The sequence below is a fragment of the Juglans microcarpa x Juglans regia genome, chromosome 2D, assembly GCF_004785595.1.
Source record: "Juglans microcarpa x Juglans regia isolate MS1-56 chromosome 2D, Jm3101_v1.0, whole genome shotgun sequence".
Classification (NCBI taxonomy): domain Eukaryota; kingdom Viridiplantae; phylum Streptophyta; class Magnoliopsida; order Fagales; family Juglandaceae; genus Juglans; species Juglans microcarpa x Juglans regia.
The window spans coordinates 21,650,965-21,671,872 of record NC_054596.1 but is presented as its reverse complement, the minus strand read 5'-3'; the positions used below and the strand labels follow the sequence as shown (position 1 = coordinate 21,671,872).

The 20,908-nt window shown below is 40.2% G+C and overlaps 1 protein-coding gene and 1 non-coding gene across 3 annotated transcripts; one reads left to right on the top strand and one right to left on the bottom strand.

Moving 5' to 3' along the window:
- The first annotated feature begins 1,349 nt into the window (after window positions 1–1,349).
- On the top strand, window positions 1,350–6,379 carry LOC121250167 (putative ubiquitin-conjugating enzyme E2 38). 2 transcript variants are annotated; one of them, XM_041149150.1, is made up of 7 exons: window positions 1,350–1,545; window positions 2,776–2,841; window positions 2,938–3,504; window positions 3,788–3,851; window positions 4,176–4,315; window positions 4,398–4,709; window positions 4,817–5,699. In XM_041149150.1, the coding sequence occupies exons 1-7, from the start codon at window positions 1,465–1,467 to the stop codon at window positions 4,823–4,825; spliced, it is 1,239 nt and encodes a 412-aa protein (XP_041005084.1). In that variant the 5' UTR covers window positions 1,350–1,464; the 3' UTR covers window positions 4,826–5,699. The 2 variants fall into 2 exon arrangements, with proteins under 2 accessions (XP_041005084.1, XP_041005083.1); XM_041149149.1 differs by lacking the exon at window positions 4,817–5,699 and adding an exon at window positions 5,778–6,379 and having other exon boundaries at window positions 1,351–1,545.
- Window positions 6,380–20,088: 13,709 nt separating this feature from the next.
- Window positions 20,089–20,193, bottom strand: LOC121251318. The gene has a single exon (XR_005937986.1). It is a non-coding gene; the product is annotated as a small nucleolar RNA R71 (small nucleolar RNA).
- Window positions 20,194–20,908: the final 715 nt, after the last annotated feature.

Genomic DNA, 20,908 nt, shown 5'->3' with positions numbered 1-20,908 from the left:
GGATTGAAAAATGATTTCCATGCAATGTAACTATGCAAGGATATCATAATTTTCAATCTTAATTTACAAGAGAATCAACGGCGGAGATATTCCCATATTCTTTTTGCCTTCTTAGCCCACCACTCACAAAATGTCTAATTATTTAAAAATATTAATTTAGACACAATTACAGATGTGCATAATGCAACAAATACACAAAGCTTATATTTAATAATTTTAAAAATTGTACGAACTAATGGCATGGGTCATGCAATAATGTCACTAACGTATTAATTAATTGAATCTTGGATATGATACTATAGAGTAATTTTATATATTGAGTCTTACTAGGTACAAGTGATTTGGCATATTAAATCGCATATTGATTCTGACATAACTTTTTTTTATTGAAAAGAAAATAGAAGAAAGAAAATTTTGAGAGAAGAAAAAGATCTTATGTCTTACGAAAATTATTTCCATCTCAATTTGTATTGTTTCATTAAAAATATACTTTATATGTCAATATCAATATACGATTAGATATGCGAACTCACTAATAAAAATTTTTTTTCTTATATATCATCGTCAAAATAAGGGAGAAATATTACGACTCATTCTCACTTGTATTCTTTCCACGAACTCTCCTCCACTTTAGTACTATAAAAAATAAAAAAGGGAAGGTCATGCCGGTTGAACTACGTGTCAACCACTTGTACCTCTTTAATTTAGGAAATATTACTTGAAGTTTCACCGATTTGAACCTTTTTATTTATTTATTATTATTTAATTTCATTCGTCCCTCTATTTTATAAGATAAAAATACAAATAAGCTAGTAATAACTATATTTATTAAATTTTGAATCTTCCCTAAACAATACCAAAACTTGATTCCTTTGATTAAATGAAATAAGTAAAATTAATTTGAGAAATATTATCTAAAACTTGTGATCTTTAATAAATTAATTAAGTAATGTGACTTATTATATTTTTCTTAAATCATAAGTTATTTTTATTTAAATAGTATATTTTTCTTAAATCATAATTTATTTTTATTTAAATAGTATATTATTATTATTATTATTATTATTTTGTAGCAAAATCATGGAACATCATATCCTATGTGAAAATCCAAGAGAAAACGAAGGGGTAATCTTGGTATTTCATATGCGACCCACTTAGCAGTAATAAATCACACCCGATTTCATTATAATGTAAACTATGAACCATTCTTACTTGCCCACTTGGCGAAATCAAATTACATTTTCTCCCAAAATTTGATCGTTCGAATGAGAAACTGCCACCTGGCGAGTTCAATGCGAGTTTGGCTTCGGCGTATGAGTTAATAATAGTTCCCTTGCCTCGTACGGTAGCAAACTTTGGCTAGCGCGGACTGAACTCTCTCTCTTTCCAACTTTCGTCTCTCACTTATATTATTTTTATTTTTTTGTTCTCTATTTAGAATATCTGGAGAGGTATTGGGTTACAATGGAAATGGATCTTGAAGTGCAGGATTACGCCTCTGGAACTCCCCAGACTTTGATCTCCAAGAAACCCAAGCACGACGAGGTATTCTTTTTCATTTTGTTCTGGTTGGCGTTGGTTTCTAGATTGGTGGATCTTGGTTTGATTCGATGGACCTTTGATCGGTTGTGTTGTTATTAGGAAAGATGGTTTATTTCGGCTTATGATTACTGGGTTTGGGTTTGTTGGGTCGGTTGAGCTTGTTAATTTATGTGGGACTGGTTTGGAGTTTTTCATTTTGATCCTGGTGATGCCTATGATCTGTACTTGTTTTGAACTTTATGGGTTTTTGTTGTTGATTTTGTTGGCTGATTGCCATTGTTGTCATGCATTTTGTAAGGTTTTGTTTGGTTCCTGAGGAGGTTGAGGAAATGGAAGTCAAAAGTCCCGCTGTTTGGTTGCTAAGAAAGTTGAGGGAAAAAGGTCGGGGGGAAGGGGGAGGGCGTTGAAACCCAACTAAAGTACCTCGTGGAGATCAATTCAAATCTCTTTTTTCTTACAAACCAACCAGCAAAGTCTTTTCCCCGAACTCTCAACCGCCAAAGGGTACTTGATATTATTGTAATTTGTATCATGGAGTTATATTGAAGAATGAGTTGAGAGCAGGGAATACTCGTTAAGCATGCTTAATTTCAAGATGTATACGGTAGTGCTTAGACAAAAATTTGTGATTTTGGGCTTTATGTTATAATCTTTAGTTTATCTTGTATGTATGAAACAGTATTATTATCAATCATTTATAAGGTCAAGGTGGTATAAGGCATCCGATTAAAGTTCCAAAGCAAGTTCCCTTTATGTCTAGTATCATGCTTGCTTAATGTGCGGACTCTGAAGGGCAAAATTACTCAACCGATTGCTGATTATCCTTGATGGTGATCTAGAAGACAGTTCAATGTTACTCCTGTTCCAGTGTGCATATGCATGCTTGAGCTGTTTGGTGTTTTGACCAGTTGCTTTACACAGCGAGTTCTTTACCTCCATGAATCTAGGCGACTAAAGAGTGTAATTGTTATTTAATCCACTTTATGGTGTTTTTTTCTATGTGGGATAAGACTAAGCGTACAAATTTCTTAGCTACTCCCAGACCATACCGCATTTTCTTGCAAAATACACCTTTGCCACTGGTATAATTCCTGTTCCTGAGTTAATGATTATGGTGCACTTTTGGAATCTTTCTTTGAGTTCTGTGGGCATGCTTAGTTGATTTGCCTATTTGGGACAAAAGTTATTCTTTCATAATATCCTACACACTCATGAAACAATCTTGTTGTTTAGATCAACATGGGCAGCAAAGGGAAAACAAAAATAACCTATGATGAGACCTTGCAAGACCAAGTTAAGGTACATTTTCAGGATTAAGCATGTGCTATGCTGATAGGCTTCCTTTTACCCGATATTATTTTTGCCATTAGGTATTTAATTTTCTACTTTCTCCAGGATGCTTCAGCCAGTGATCCTGGAAATTCTACTGTAGTAGGATCCCCGGACAGTGTCAATCACCTCAAGAGTTCTGCACCAGGATCACTCAACTCAAACAATCTTCACAGTTCCAATTCCGATATAACATATCATGATGATGAGGGGGATGGCACTGGTGCTGGGGAAGATGATGCTGTTTTTATTGAAGATGATGATTATGTTTCTGATTATGATGACAATGATGATTTCTTGTATGATGATGGTTATACGGGCATGCAATCTCAATTTGATAAGGTGGACTTTCCTCCTGGTGTAGAGGCACCTCTTCCTTGGTTGAACGACCGGGATTCAAGTGCCAATATACAGCCTTCAACAAGGACTCTAACTATTTCAGACATTCCAGACAGCAAAAAGCAGGCAGCTGCTACCAGCAGTTCATCCATCCCTGCAGATTCAAAATTAAAGGAGAAAGTAGAGGCAAATGAGGATGCCGTTATGCAAAAGTTGCAACAGTTTAAGCAATTTGACATTGTGGATGACTTTTCAGATCATCACTATAGCCGCATGGGCTTCTCAGATGGGAAGGTGACGGAAGTTACCTATAGATATGTTTATGTTGTGTACTTTTGGAAAGGATGTAATTTTACATTGTGCATTTACTTATAGGTAAAAAAATTACATTTTGTACTGCTCTCTTTATGGGGTGTGTCTCTCTCCAACGAACACAAAGACACACTTGCACATGCATGCACACACACTAGTGCGCGCCCGCACACACACTAGTGCGCGCCCGCACACACAAATTATTGTGTAAATAATCAGTATTTCTGTGTTTCTTGTATGAATTGGTTTGTCTCTTTGTTGATAGCCACCCAAGAATTGGGCAAAGAGAATCCAGGAGGAGTGGAAAATGCTAGAGAAGAATTTACCTGGTGAGTTCTAACTCTTCACATACGTAAAGATTGTTCTATAATAATATTACACCTCAGGAATAAATATTAAACCTCAGGAATATATTGGGACTATTTTACTAATTAAGCTTTTCTGTATTTAGACTATTAGTCCCTGGTCATTTGCCAAGGTGAAATTAATATCATAAGAAATTTCTTTTTGTTTGTAAAAAAACATAAGCATTAAGTGTGTGATAAAAAGGAAATAGTTTTATTTTGGAGAACTGTCTTTTCTGGTGGTCACGTGTTTATTAATCTGTTCAGCTGACTCATCGCTCCCTCCCTCTACCAATTTTACTTCTGCAGATACAATATTTGTTAGAGCTTATGAAGCAAGAATGGAACTTTTGAGGGCTGTTATAATTGGACCTGCAGGCACTCCTTACCATGACGGCCTTTTCGTCTTTGATTGCCTCTTTCCCACTACGTATCCCAGCTCACCACCGGTATGTACTTGGTAATGATGCCTGTGCTTCTGTAATCCTAATCTTGTTTTGATGATAGAAACTGTGAGCTTTTTTCTTTCAGATGGTGTACTACTATTCGGGTGGCCTTCGACTGAACCCAAATTTGTATGATTGTGGGAAAGTCTGCCTGAGTCTTTTGGGCACCTGGACTGGGAAACAGAATGAGATGTGGATCCCAGAGAAATCAACCATGTTACAGGTTTTGGTGTCTATACAAGCTCTGATTCTGAATGCAAAGCCCTTCTTTAATGAACCTGGTTATGAAACAACATATGTTGGGGCGGAAGGTGAAAGAAGATCGATGGAGTATAATGACAATGCTTTTATTCTATCCTTGAAGACGATGATATACACAATGAGGCGACCACCAAAGGTACAATTGTGACAACTGTCTCAGTTAGCAATTTAAGCTTTTTTTCCTTGGATGGTGGTTTCATTTGTTATGTTTATCCATCAATCTGCATTTACTTGCATGCGCAGTTGGATTAATTTTTTCGGGTTCTATTTAATGCTTGGTATGAGAAAAATATTGGGTATTAGGATTGCTGTTTAGCAGACATGATCATACCTATCAAGATCCGTGTCTAGTTCATTTGCTGGAAACTCGAGCATCTCTTTTTATTTATAAAACTGAAACAGAGCTAATTGGTGTCATGCCTAGTCCTTTTCAATATTGTTTTGCCATGAATTTTGAGTTCCATATCTGAAATTGAGTCATGCCAACTGTGCCATGGTTCAGATAGGAATAACCAAGCAGAGCATGACTTATGACCATAAATAAAAAGGTTAGAGGACAAAAATGAGTACCAAGAATCATGGAAAGATCACATATGTTTCAATAAATTCATTGCAAAGCTTTAAAAAGTATAAGACTAATTACAAAGTCTCTGGCATTATTGATTCCTCAATGAGCACATGGTAGGCATTTTGACACTTCAATTAATTGCTGCTGAATACCACTCAACCGCTTGAGTTGAAGTCTCATAGTTATGTCAATTTGGTGCCCCTTTGGCCTTCCTTTTTTACTCTCCTGGGGATAGATCACTCGGGCTTATGGCAGGAAACCTTTCACCCCAATCAACAGTTCCTCAGATACCTGTCACTAAATAAATGAACGAACACACACACACACACATACATAATTGATCGCTAGGGTTACCCCCACCTAGTGGATCTTGAACCGTAACCTCACCCTCCACCTTGATCTTGAGTGCACTGATGCCATTTCTAAATGGATTTTCATTTTCTTGGAAGTTCTTTCCCTTATATTTTGCTTTTCAATAGATGATCCCATGGGTGAGCTATGCACTTATCAGCCTCATATACCATGGTTATTTTATTATGCCTAAGCATTCTTTACATGTGGAGGACTTTATTTGCAGCATTGTGAGGACTTCGCAGCGTTTTGCTATAACCAACTCACATCTGATTTTATTTGCAGTATTTTGAGGACTTTGTTGCTGGTCATTTTCAACATCGAGCACGTGATATTTTGGTTGCATGTAAAGCATATATGGAGGGTGCTCCTGTAGGGTCTGTTAATGATGGAGCACACGATGATGCTGGAGCACATGACAATGATGGAAAGCGCAGGCCAAGTGACTTCAAGTCGACATTAGCTAAGATGATAAATATGCTCATCACAAACTTCACCAAGAACGGGTCAACAGACATTGAGCAATTTCGCCTTTTGGCATAAAATCACAGGAGGAGCTGATGGCTTGAGAAAGGCTACAAGATCAAATTATGTACAGTGTGGGTGACCAATGGTGGAATCGACGTATAGCAGGTGCCTTTCTTGTCGCAATTTTGGATGGGATTGGACCATTAGTCTCTACTATCATCTGGATTCCAGGTAGTTGTTTATATAATTGGCCAATTCTGGGATGATGGAAGAGTTTCTATTGGATTTAGTTTGCTGCACGCCTCTAAATGAGTGAATGCATTCATGCTAATACGCCCGTGTGGACTATTAATCGTAAATTCACGGGATGTAGGAGCTTAGCCTTCCAGATATTACAGATATATGTAGTCGTATTTTTACGTTTGCTTGGGGCTAGACACTCTCGAACTGCACCCTAACTCATGACATTAGAGGCCTCTCAATGCACCCCATTTTGGGTAAAACATATCACGCTGCATTTGGTGGAAACGATTAAAGCTTTGAACATATGAGAATGCTATGAATTAGTGGCAAACGTCTCTTGAGTTGGATCCTTTACTAGACGGGGAACAAAAAAAAAATTGAGAATGGCCAACTGTTATTTAAGATTGGGCCTAGTTTGAGTATTGAGAATGGTATTTTTAGAATACTCACTATTATTTATTATTTTATTATTATTTTTTATCTATTTTTGTATTATTATTCATTACTATTTAATATTTTATCATTATTTTTTCACTACTATTGACATAATACTTTACCGAAATTGAAGAGCAGCCACAAAAAAGCACCAAAAAAAAAAAACAAAAAAAAAAAGGGAAGCAGCTTCTCTATTGCCGATTGTATGTTGGGGGAACTCGCAGTTTCTTTTTATAAGTATCAGTCGACTTATTTATTAAAGTTTCTATCCTCTTTTTGGGCAAATAATAAAAAGATAATACTCCAATCATCCATTGCAATTTCTCAAATTCATGCGCATCTTTGAATTTGATCCAAACTGTTACCTGTACTAGAACTAGGATTCTTTCACCACCCTTGGCTACAATACAAACGATCCCATTTTGCATTTTCAGAAAGCCCTCACAGACAATACGCTCCCTGTTTATATTGGGTTGCCCAGTCCAAATATATATATAGTAATGAAGCTCTCCCGGGAGGCTTTCACAGAAAATCCCCCGGACATTATAAATTTGCGGAGGTGACAAGTACTTTCACTCATGCGGTGCTGTGCTCGTATGGGTGGTGAACACTTTTGTTCTCCGTGATACTGTCTTTCCATGATTCTCTCGAAGGTGTTTGCTTAGGAGTGAACACTTTTAGATTAGAAAACCATAGAGAGGGAGAGTGAAGGACAGAGAGGAAAAAATAAGAAAGAAAAGAGAAATCTAACCCGAAACAAATGCCAGAATTTATGCCCTAAATCTAAATCGTCACTCGGACCATTCAATGGGTACAAATGACCAGACCACGACGTTGGCCATCATATCAAGATAAGCTTTTAGCACGACTCCACAATAGCTTCTCTGTTCTTCGGGCCAACGAAATTGCATCACCCAAAACCAGTTGTTGAATGAGCGAATCAGAGCTTTGATCAAGGTAAATCCGTTGACATTCAAGGTTACATGGTGAAAATGAAAGAAGCAAGAGAAAAGAAGATATTACCATAAGTACGGTCTACAGCTCAAGTAAGATGGAAAAGGCGGTGGTTGAGCTTGGCTGGCAGTGTGAGCGGAGGTGATGATATCAGATTCTAATCTCTTTTTCTGCAAATTTTGATGTAGCACAAACCAGCATAAATTAATTGTAGACAACTTGAAAAACACAAGCAACAGTAGAGTAAACCACAACTAAAACCTCCATCTTCCGTAGATCTGCACCCAAACTTCACTCAACCAATTAAAGCCAAAAACTCAGACAAAGTTAGAAACTTTCCAGCATTTTCGAACTTTGGATTCCGGAACAATTTAAAATTGGAATAGGGGCTTGCTATTGCCGCTGCAGGAAGTTACGAAAAAGGAAGTAAATTCAGTGAGTGAAGTAGGAATTTAGGACTAGCATGCTAATGATATTCACAAGAACACATATGCTGTTAAATCTGACTTGGAAAAGAATTACAAAGTAAATATACATGCAATGCATATTAGCAATCAGAGAAGCTAATCTTTTTCCAGCCAACCTGAAGCAGCTAATCCAAAACTATACAAAGTAGTACACGTATTCAAAAATTTTCTCATTGTCGAATTACAATAGTCGATGGTTGATTTCTAGTCTCATTAGTTATACAGAAACAATTATTTCCGAACATATTATTTTCTACCTCCTTTCTTTTTCTTCCATTAAGCACAATAAAAAATTACAAAACAGAACAGAAAGATAGTTTCTTGTACATGACGTTAATCATTCTTCTTAAGTCCAACCAACGAATCAATGGTTTAAATCAGTATGAATCAATGGTTTAAGTCCAACCAACGAATAGCATTATATCTATACGTTCACTTGCACACCTCTCATATTCAGAATCAATGCGTGCATAAATCAGTCTGAAAGCTTGAAATAGAGAGACACCAGGGCTCTCTGAAAGCCTTCTTGACCTTAGATTCAAAAATGGAACAATACCCAATCAAACAGAATCAATAATACCCAGAACAAGATGAATCATATCAAACACAAACGAGTTCCCATAAAACTAGAGAATTGAACACCGTACCTGTAAAACAAGCTGTCTGAAAGCCTTCTTGACCTCATAATAAAAAACTATTATGATCTTGAAGATTAAAGGCTTAACCAAATTAGTATCCAACAGTTCTAGAGCTTTTGGATTAATGGTTGGATCTTTAACAATTGGTATCAGAATAGAGACCACGTCACAAGTTCAAGTCATTAGGGGCGACCTATAGGCCGGATTAAAATGTCTTAGTACTATGTATGGGCCTGATGTTAAATCATTGAATACTGATAGATGAGTGAAGCCACCAAAAGGGAAAAGGCTACCACTGGGTCAGTGTCGATAGAGTGGGACGTCGTGGACACTGAGTTCAGGCATTACTCACGAACATGCCTTAATGGCAAAGGCTACTCGTTCCAAGCAGCAAATTGATGGCCTTCAGAAGCAAATAGATGGTTTGGAAAGGGGGGGGGGGTCTTAAGGAACTGCATGGGGGCCTACAGGGTGTGCAAGGTAGGCTTGACCAACTCACAAACATGATTCGCTCCTTGGTGGCTAATCAAAACACCATGGGCAACAGGGACTTGCAAGTCACAAATGATACATATCAAAGTCAATACAGAGGAGGATTTCAGCGGGGAATATGTTTGGACTTCCCTCATTTTGATGGGGAAAAATGGATTTTCCAAGGCATCTCAATATTTTAAGTATCACCAAACAACACCAGCACAACGCGTGTTAATTGCTTCCTATGACATGGAGGGGGACGCTCTCGTTTGGTACCAAGATGCGATAGACACAGGTCAGTTTAATAGTTGGGAGACCTTGGTTCGGGCCATGTTAGTGCATTTTAGACCGATAGCTTACGACAATCCAATGGAGACACTTACTCGTCTTAAGCAAACATCCTCAGTAGCTGTAACGCCCGTCCTTGTGGTGGGTCTTTTTATAGAATATTTGATAAAGGACGACGGGAATTACCGTCCGATTTAAAACTTTTTGCTTCTTCCCAGGGTGCAAGACTCTACGTTTATAAAATAAAATGTGCTTTTGCAATAAAAGAGGTTTACAGTGGAAAACATCATTTTTAATAATAAAAGGCCTCTCTTACATTTGAACCTCGTGCCTAGACTTCCGTGCTCTTCCCCATGGGCTGTGTCCGTCTCGACGCGTACTTCATTTCCTTCCCTGTTGGGGGGAGGGACATGCATAAAAACTAAAATGAGTCTAAGACTCGTAAGCATTACTTTATGCAGTTAAAATATAACAACGTAGGTTTTCATTCATGCATTCATCATTCGTACATACTATACATACATGCATGCGTGCATACGTGCATTCATTTGAAAATATCACTGGACGGGGTTTTCCTTTCTTTTGGCAAAACGTGTCACCCGTCAGCGCCTTCATACATACGTACATACATACATTCTTTCTTTTCACTTTCATAGGCCAGTACACACTGTTACGCCCCGTGTGTTAGGGTTAGCGGCCCTATGGCCAATGGATTTGCCCGTGGCCACGGGTTGGAATCCCATTCCGTTAGGGTGCAGCACTGGGTGCACTACCAGTACTACTGCCCGGCATTGCAATCTGCCCATTCATTCATTGGGTACCCCTTTCCATTCATTCATGTGGCCATTACGTATTTTCATACATTTCATGCTTTCATTCATTCTTTCATTCATTCATGCTAGCTCTAAAGAGCTAGAGTTTTCATTTATTCATGTTCTTTCTTTCGTTTAGCATGCATTTCATGAGAAAACATTTCTTTTCATGAGAAAACTTCATTTCGTGAGCATGGGCTTGAACGTCCTCCTTCTGTCAACCACGAGCATCACCTCGCGGCATTCATAAAAGTATCAGTTCGCACCGTCCATAAAACATAAAACACGGGCTCAAACTTCGCCTTTCGCGGCATCCATAAGCATCACCTTGAACGTCGGCCCTCGCGGCGTCCACGAGCATCACCTCGCGGCGCTCGCGACGACGTCGATCTGTAGGATCCACGAAGGCGTCGGCTCAAGCTCGTCTTTCGTGCATTTTCATCAGTTCGTTTCTTTAAAAATACATACAATAAATACATCCTATAGTCATCCATTTGCATGCGTACAATTAATTAACTTTGGGTGCATAAAAAGGGGCTTTCATGGAGGGACCGTACGTACATATACGTTTGAAAGCATAACATCTTCTTTCGTAAGCATTTTCTTAAAGATAAAAGCTTTTCCTTTTTGTTTTGTAATTTCTAGAAAACTCCAGAAGGGCATGAACGTAATACTTACCTGGACTCCATGCTACTTTCATATCATGCAGTCCATTCATGCGAGTGTCAGCTGGCAACCTACATGCATACATAACCTTAAAGTCATTCTCTATCTAGTACATAAGTAACTGAACTAGAAATAGAACTACACTATATTTGAAACACTCTCCTTCTATCTCGTGCACTTACGTGCCCTTCACTACGTTAAAACCTTTCGGAGACCACTTACGGTCACCACATCTTCCAACTCAACATCTTGCCTTGAGTGCTCATCCACTAAAGTGAACCCATGATTCACCTTAGGATTAAGACACTAAGACATTTGTCTTATTCTCCTTATTGAACTCATCTTGATGCATGACTCAGACCAACTAAGTCACGCATCTCAATACTAGACAATACACCTGTCACTACCTCCATACATCCTACCCATACTAATCCTCATTCCCATCCATACAAGCCACACGGCTCTAAGCCAACTCTGAGGCTTAAGCACTGTGTAACTGTGCTCAGGACAGACTACCCATTACATATGGTGAATCCGTCTGGTACACGTGTCTCACCAGATTACACATGTACCTTACCCCTTTATCACCTAAGATCAACATATAACATGTTGATCACCTGCTCGTAGGGATGAGGGCCATATTCTGATACCAACATTCTCTTGACCCGGCTAGCATGACTCTTCATGCTATCCGTCCCTTCTTACAGTTCATCCCAACACTTAGTGCGACAAGGCTCCAATCACCATTACGCCTTATGTCACGTCATATAGCTCGAGACTACTCCCAAGCTACACCGTGACCTTGTCACATCACCTGACATCCTGTTACGTCACTTTTACGCCAACTTCTTACTCATCACGAGTACGGTTCCTCACGTACTCATGTCACATCATGACATCTCGTCACGTTCCCGTTACGTCATTTCCACACTAACTTCACCCATCATAAGCCTGGCTGTCAGTAACCACGTCACTTCGTGACGTTGCCCAGTCACGCTTCCGCTGCGCACTCTTACATTTATTCTGCTACTACACCCATACTTCCAACCGTAGGTCAATTACAGTGACACTTGTCACCTCAGACTACGAGCTGCGCCATAACTATTTCGGGACATTGTTCCACAATTCCTGACACTATTCACCATGTTCTACGCCAGCGTCTCATCCATCACAAGCACGACTGTCAATAACCACGTCACTTCGTGACGTTGCCCAGTCATGCTTCCGCTGCGTACTCTTACACTTGTTCTGCTACTTCATGCATACTCCTAGCCATAAGTCCATCACGGTGACACTTGTCACTTTAGACTACAGGCTATGCCATAACTACTTCGGGACACTGTTCCACAGTTCCCGACACTACTCATCACGTTCCATGCCCATCAACTGCACAATCGTCCTTATCTCTGTGACATGTCACACGGAGTGTCGCTACCCTGTGGAGTACACTCCACGCATACTCCCTTTCCACACGCTACAACCTATCATCAATATGGCATACCCGCCATACAATGCATCACTCTACCATAAAGAGTACACTCTGCGTATACTCCATACACATTACGCCACATCACCATTACGGCATACCCGCCGTATGGTGCATCGCTCCACTACATGGAGTACACTCCGCGTATACTCCATATACACTACACCACATCACCATCACGGCATACCCGCCGTATGGTGCATCGCTCCATCCTCCCGTTACACACATCACGCCATATAGAGTACACTTTATATGTACTCCATACATGTTACGCCACATCACCATTACGGCATACCCGCTGTATGGTGCCTCACTCCACCATATGGAGTACATTTTACATGTACTCCCTTCATACACATGCTACATCACATAGAGTACACTCAGCGAGTACTTTGTCCGTTCCACACAACGCCACGCCATCCATACAACACATGCCCCACAACTACATTACACAACACAACCACGCCATCATTACGACACAACCTCCACAACTGCATTACCCAGCACAGTCCACAACACTTCACAAATATGCCCAACACTTCATTGCGCACTACATAGCGCATCTCAATACAACCCAATCATTCCCTTAATACTAACAGCACAGTCCACAACCTAATCAACTAATCAATATCTAACATAATTAATAAGGGATAGAGAGTTATACCATCGACGGAATAACCCGTGCGTTGCTCGTTGATCGTCACAGCCAATGACATTGGAGAGGTCGTACGTGGTGGCTAACCCACGTACGTTGACTGTTTGGGCGTTTGGATAGCTAAGTGTGGTCTTGGAAGGGCTCGTGATGGCCTCATGATGGTGGCTATGAAGGGCGGTACACAGCGTACCTAACCGTGTATAGTGGCAGTCAGTCACGTGGAGTGACTGTCCATCACGTGCAGTGATTACCCACCACGTAAAGTGGTGGTTTGGACCTATGGTTCGGCTAAGGGAAATGCGGTGGATCTCGTGGTGGCATCGAGGTGGCCCCACGGTGGCTCACGGCAACGGATCTGGCCGCACGATGGAGGAAAGGCCGTGGGAGAGTGAGAGAGAGTGTGCGTGCATGGGTGGCAGATCGGGGCCATGGAAGGTTGGGTTGGCTTCGTGGTGGCCTGAGTAGGTCGGAGAGGGTGGTTACCTGCCGTGGGTGGTGGTGCACGGTGTGCAACCCGTGCATGTGAGGGAGAGGGAGGCCAAGCGTGAGTGAGAGGCTACTGGCCATGGTTCACGTGGAGGAGGAAGGGGAAGGGGAGGAGAGGTCCATGGTGGTGCCTAGTGGCCTTGGGTGCCGCGCACGGCGGCGCTAGAGGTCGCGCACGGTGAAGCCGTGCGTGGGTCTCCTTGTGCGTGCGTGTGTGCGATGGAGGGGGAAGGGGGATTTTCCGAGGCTTGGGTTCCATGGGAGGGGTTCACCGGTGAGAGGGGAGGCCATTGGTGGCGGTGGTGGCGCCGGAGGACGGCGCACGGCGGCGCTAAGGACAGCAAGCCCATTCGGGCTTTATGCTTCCAGCAGAGAGGAAGAGAGAGCGTGAGAGGGAGAGGTTGCTACGGGGAGGCTCGCCGAAGGGAGAGGAGTGCGATGGTGCCGGCGGTGAGAGCTGCGGCACACAGCGGCGCCGGGCTGAGGCGTGGAGCAGTTCGGGCGTAGGGGGGAGTCACGTATCGCGTACGCTGGGGAGAGGGAGGAGAGAGAGAGGGCTGGGGAAAAGTGAGGGGGAAAGAGAGGGGGTCTGGGTACTTAATCCAGTCCCTTCGTCTTGGGGTCCTCAAAACGATCTAACGTTGAGATATTAAAATACTGATTTGAAAATGCGTAAATGTTAACTTAATTAAAAGCACTCAGAGGAATTAAGGTAAATATTATTTTAAACTAACTTTGGTTTATAAAATAATATTTCTTCATCATTAATAAAATGATGAAGTCTTATTTAATATCTTTAAGAGAATAAAACCATTAAATTAATTAAAGCTTTCAACATAATTTAAATCCCATAATATTTCAAATAACTGGAATCATTTTAATAATTAATATTAAAATGATCTCCGACAATTATAATATTTTGGAGCTCTTCAAAATATTATAATTGTCTCATTTAAAAACAAGTTTAACTCAACGACACTAGAAATACCTCATATAAATATTTCCAGTACATTAAAACACTGGGCGTGCCTTAGAAGTCACCTAATATCTCGAGAGGCACGTCGTCATGGTTCGGCACACATGACGATGCTCGCAGTCGCCAGAAAGAATGGCAGATTGTTGCATAATTTCGTCATCAAAATTTGCTTACGTCAGAAAGGAGGGGCCTTACGTAAGAAAGAGAGAAGCTTACGTAAAAAGAAAGGAGCGGGGGTTACAGTAGCAACTTACAAAGCTTAGTTCGAGTCTCTTTCCAACAGACTACGAGGACTCTCAGACCACCACAAACTGAGTTGTTTTCTCAATGGGTTGAAGGATGAGATTAGGTTACCACTCCGTATGTTTAACCCTCCTGTTGTAAATGCTACTTTTAGCTTAGCTCGTATTCAAGAGGAGTATCTTACCAGTACGAGGTGATCTGCTAAGTTGAGCACTGAAAAAGGGGCGGTACCAGTATCAGCAGGGCCTTATTCTAACACGCATACCTAGACTGGTGAAGGGAGCACAAGGGTGCATAAATTTAGTCCTAAAAACATTTCATTGATTTCCGTGGATGAGAAACAGAGGAAGGGTTTATGTTACCATTGCAAAGAGAAATGGAATCCAGTTCACATGTGTAGGATCCCTAAAATATATTTACTATAAGGCTATGATGAGGCAGAAGAGAAGGGGGAAGAAGGGGAGTTAGTTCCATATTTGTGCTGTGAGGGGAAAGTACAAAATCAGGTAGTGAGTGGGGAACTTGGAATTTCACTTAATTTTATACTGGCACACCTGGTGCTAAAACTATGAGAGTGATTGGAAGAATTCGGAAGGAGCAGGTGGTGATTTTGGTTGACTCCAGAAGCACGCACAATTTCTTGGATCCCTCAATTGCCAAGAAAACAAGGTTGTTGGTCGATAAGTCTCAAAAGGTGGCAGCAAAAATAGCAAATGGTCAAATTCTCAACAGTGAGGGATATTGCAGTTCAGTCAAGACAAACATCCATGGTACTCATTTCAGCCCTGCTTTTTATATATTGTCCCTGGGTGGTTGTGATGTGGTCTTAGGAGTTAAATGATTGGAGTCTTTGGGGCCAATTGTGTGTGGGGTTTTTCCCAACTTACTATGAAGTTTGTGTATGGTGGAAAGGAGGTTGAATTGGTGGGAATGGGCTTGAAGGCCTAATGATGGAAGGCAGTCATAAGTCACTCATGACTTCTGTGAGTAGAGGGAAGGGGCTGTTCCTTCACCTGCTGGTGGGAAAAGATAGTGATAAGAACACTCAATGGGGAGGGGATGTGTAGCAAATCCTCACTAAGTTTCACGGGTTCTTTGAGGTTCCAAGAGGGTTACCAACTTCCCGTGAACAGGTTCATAAAATCACATTAAAGGAAGGCACTCAGCCTATAACAACGAGGCCTTATTGATACCCACACTACCAAAATACTGAGATTGAGAAGATTGTAGCGGAGTTGTTAGAAACAGGGGTTGTAAAACCCAGCACCAGTCCATTTTCTTCACTCGTGTTGTTAGTTCGTAAGGCGTATGAGAGTTTGAGGATGTGCAAGGATTATAGAGCCCTTAGCCAAGAAAACATTAAGGACAAGTTTCCTATTCCGATTATTGATAAATTATTAGACAAGTTGTATGGGTAGATGGTTTTCTCAAAACTGGACTTAAGGTCATGATACCACCAAATTAGAGTAGTGCTAGAAGATGTGGCAAAAATGGCGTTTAGAACTCATGAGGGACACTATGAGTTCCTAGTAAAGCCGTTTGGGTTGACTAATGCACCGTCAACCTTCCAAGGATTGATGAACCATGTGTTTCAGCCATACTTGAAGAAGTTTGTGCTAGTATTCTTTGATGACATACTAGTGTACAACAAGGGGTGGGATGAGCATCTAGAGCACTTGGAAAGGGTGCTGGAAGTCTTAAAGAAAAATCAGTTGTACGCAAAGTTATCCAAGTGCAAGTTTGGGGTTACGGAGATTGATAATTTGGGGCACGTGATCAATGAAAAGGGGGTGATGGTAGATCCCAGTAAAGTTGCTGCAATGTTAGATTGACCTACACTGACAAATGTGAAATCTTTAAAGTGTTTATGGGGTCTCACGGGATACTATCGTAAATTTATTAAGAACTATGACACTATTGCAACCCCACTTACAGATTTACTAAATAAAAACTCTTTTTTGTGGAATGATGAATCAACAAAGGCTTTTATAGAGTTAAAGTCAACAGTGACAAGACCCCCGATTCTCAAGTTACCTGATTTTTTCTAGCCATATACTATCGAGTGCGACATAAGTGGGAGGGGAATGGGGGTAGTCTTAATGCAATCAGGACAGCCCTTAGCCTTGGTGACTACCGTGAGGAAATGGAGGTCTTATATCTTAGGCCAGTCTTTTGTAGTTAAGATGGATCAACAAGCACAGAAATTCCTACTAGAACAAAGGATGGGTGATAAGTGTTATTTTATGTTATTTTTATCACTCTTTTATTTATGAAAAGTGTTATATTCCATTCAATACTATTATTTTATTTCTACATATTGTTATTTAGTTTATTGGATTTGAAGGAATGAGAAGATTTAGTGCAAAATGAGAACATTTTGCTACAAAAGAAGAGACTACGGATCCATACCAATGAGAGGTAGCGAGATTTGAAGAGAGTCGATAAGATTTGGGTGAGGAGCCTTGTCCCATGGGCAGCAAAGAGATTTCTCTTGCCCAAAGGTGAGAAGACTTACCTTTCGGTAGCCCAGAAGGCACAAAGATTTGGCGAGAAGGCTCTAGGCGGTAGGGCTGTACAGAAACCGATGGCATCGGCCGCCACTGTCGCAAACCGATTGGCCGTGTCAGGAACCGATGGAGAACCGGTCGGCGTGCAGTGGAAATTTCAAGAAACTGACGTTCAGCGATTCGATCTCGGTTTGAAGCTGGACCGGACCGCTGAACTGATCGATATAATAAACTTTTTTTTTTAATATACCCTTATCGAAACGATGCCGTTCCACTTAAGTTTAAGTGGAACGGCGTCATTTTAGTTAATAAGTATTACAACAGATATTGGAAACGACGCCGTTTGGCATTAAACCAAACATCGTCGTTTTATTAAGGACGTAAGAAAAAATAATAAGTCTGAAACGACGCCGTTCCACTTAAACTTAAGTGGAATGGCGGCGGCGTTTCGATAAGAGTCTTCTTCTTCCCAAATCCTCTTCTTCCTGAATTCGATTCTGCAACTCTCTCTCTCTCTCTATCTCTCCTCTGTAACTCTCTCTCTCTCTCACTCTCTCTCTCTCACTCTCAGTCTCTCTCATTTTTCTCTCAATAGAACCGCCAGAGAATTGACTCCGACTGAGAATCGCCAAAGAACCGCCTCGATCGGTGTCCTCCTCCCCATCGACCGGTTACGGTCGGTGCCTCCCCCATTTTTCCAGACGTCAGTCGGCGTCGATTTTGCCAAAAAACCGTGCCGACGACGTCGGTTTTCACCCCTACTAGGTGGTTAGATTGGACAACTAGTTTAAACGACCAACTTAAAAGACCAACCTAAACGACATCGTAGACAACAACTAGAAAATGTGAGATAAGTCTTTCATCCAGATCGGGAGTCTTCCCAATTGGTAGGCGAGGAGAAGGCCGTGTGGTCTTTGACATTCACGTCCATTCATTTGTGACTTCCACGCTAGTTATATTCAGCGCACACAGTATCTACTCAGTGGGATAATTCCTCCCGACCAGGATCAATCTGTTGTTGACCACCAAATCTGAGTTCTGCAATCAATTTGTTGGCGACCAAATCCTCCAGAACCCAGCAATTTAAGCTTCATATCACTGAATCTTCCATTTTAGATAATCTTGTTATTCTTGAGATAATTCCTTTTATATTAACATTTATCTTTAGAAATTATTTTCCATATCTTTAGACGAGATTTTAGCAGCAGTTATCTTGTTTCCATATTTGAATTTCGACATCTATTTAATCTCATCTTGTGGGATGAATAGGGGGAGTTCTGAATCGGAGTCGAGAGTTTTTATGTTTTAGAGTTTGAGTCTGAGTTTAGAGTTCCAGAATTTATTCTTGAAGTATTCTTTCGAGAAAGCGGAACTGGAGGGCAGAAGCGAGAGCCGCATGCTTCATCAACTGATTTCAACGAAGAACATCAGTTTTTTTTTTTTTTTTTGAATTTCATTATGAACTAATTCTATTTTCTAGAGTCTTGATGTAGCCTAATATTGAACACACAGTTTATATGCCAAGATATTTTATTTTCAACAGTTTCATTATTGAGTGTTTATTCCTTGTTCTTAATACTCGCAATGTTCTAGCTAACCATTGTTCGATCTATTGAATCACAATGAGACCAAGAAGTGATTTGTGATTAAAGTTCTAGGATTAAACACCATTAGTTGAGTGAAAGCAGAGATGCTTTCTTGCGACTATTGTGATTTTCAAGAAAAATCCAAAGAATTGAATGAGTCTCTAATTAATTAAATTTACATAGAGATATGTAGTTATTAGTTGAAGATATTTTTGATATTGTTCGAGAGAAAATATTGAATAGTTAAGAAATTTTTATCGTCAACTTGAGATAATTGAGATTCTATAACAAGGAAGAATAAACTATTTGGAATTTCTAGATGAAGTCAAACGCTCTAGATCTATTCTTATTATCTTTAAAATCTTAATTTTAATGCTTTTGTCTTCATTTAGTTTAGATAATCTATTCTTCAAATTTTGGTTTTTCAAATAGTAATTAATTTAGTCAATTTCAATAACTAATAGTATAATTATTTTCTGTGGGTTCGATATACGTTTGTTTAAAACACTTTACTACTTATTACGAGTCTATGTACTTGCAGATATATTTTTATGCGAACAAGTTTTTAGCGTTGTTGCCGGGGAATAGTTATTTATTATTGATATTGATACCAGCTAGTTTTTTTACTGTTTTGGATTTTATGTTATTTTATTTATTTTTTAAAAAATTGGTTTAAATTAGATCTCAGTTTGGTTTTTCTTTTCAGGAATAAAAATTACATGCCCTGATCTAAATCATTAGAACATACACCTTTCAATCCAGAGATAGCAAGAACCTTACGTCAGATCAATAAATAGAAAAAGAAAGAGGTCGTTGCATCTAAAGTTAATATGGCCGATCGGGAGCACAAGGCGTTAAGAGACTATGCAATGCCATCGGTCAATGGGGCGACGTCCAGTACAAGGCAACCAGCTATACAAGCCAATAACTTCGAGATCAAGCCGACCATCATTTATGATCCAACAAACCGTCCAATTTGGGGGGTTGTCACAAGAGGATTCTAACGTCCATATTGTAAATTTCTTAAAAATTTGTGATACTTTTAAACACAATAGAGTGATAAATGATGCAATTCGTTTGAGACTTTTTCCTTTTCCACTTAAGGAAAAAGTAAAAGTTTGGTTGAATTCTTTGTCGCCTGACATCATCATCACCTAGAAGTAGTTGGTACAAAATTTTTTAGCGAAATATTTCCCTCCGGCCAAGACAACAAAGTTAAGGAATGATATCACTACCTTCACCCAATTTGAGGGTGAATCATTATAAGGCATGAGAGAGATACGAGGATGTATTGCGTAACTGTCCACATCATAACCTCCCAGCTTGGCTCCAAGTATAGAGATTTTACAATGGTTTGGGATCCACAAATCGATCTATGGTTGATACAGCCGTAGGAGGAGCATTAATGACTAAGACCCCTGAAGCCGCATATGACCTTCTAGAAAAGTTGGCGTCTAACAACTATTAGTGGGTTGCAGAGAGAGCAATACCAAAGAAGGTGGACAACGTCATTGAGCATGACTCTATGTCTGCAATTGCGGCTCAGTTGGCAAATCTATCCAAACAAATCGGAAAAATGAACGTTAACGCTATTCAAACTAATGTTGTTTGTGATCATTGCGTAGAAAATCATTCAAGTGTAGATTACCAAGTGGGAATTCCTTTTGTCCAACCGACTCATGACCAAGTCCATTACGTGTCCAATTCCTAACGTCAAAATAATCCTTATTCAAACACGTTCAATCCCAGATGGAAAAATCACCCTAATTTTTCATGGAGCAATAACCAAGTGCCGGCTAGACCACCTCAACAGTTTCCACATCAAGAGAAGTAGCCGACACTTGAGGATATGTTTATGCAGTACATGCAAAAGACTGATATGGCAATGCAAAAGGCTGATATGGCAATGCAAAAGGCTAATATGGCAATGCAAAAGACTGATATGACAATGCAACAGGCTGATATGGTGATCCAAAACAACTTGGCCTCAATCCGCAATCTTGAGACACAAATCGCTCAGCTCTCAAACATG

Coding starts and splice junctions, on each gene's coding strand:
- LOC121250167 (XM_041149149.1), top strand. CDS start 1,465: ATGGAAATGGATCTTGAAGTGCAGGATTACGCCTCTGGAACTCCCCAG. Junction 3,852..4,175: donor GCTAGAGAAGAATTTACCTG/GTGAGTTCTAAC, acceptor TTACTTCTGCAG/ATACAATATTTGTTAGAGCT. Junction 4,710..5,777: donor CAATGAGGCGACCACCAAAG/GTACAATTGTGA, acceptor TTTTATTTGCAG/TATTTTGAGGACTTTGTTGC.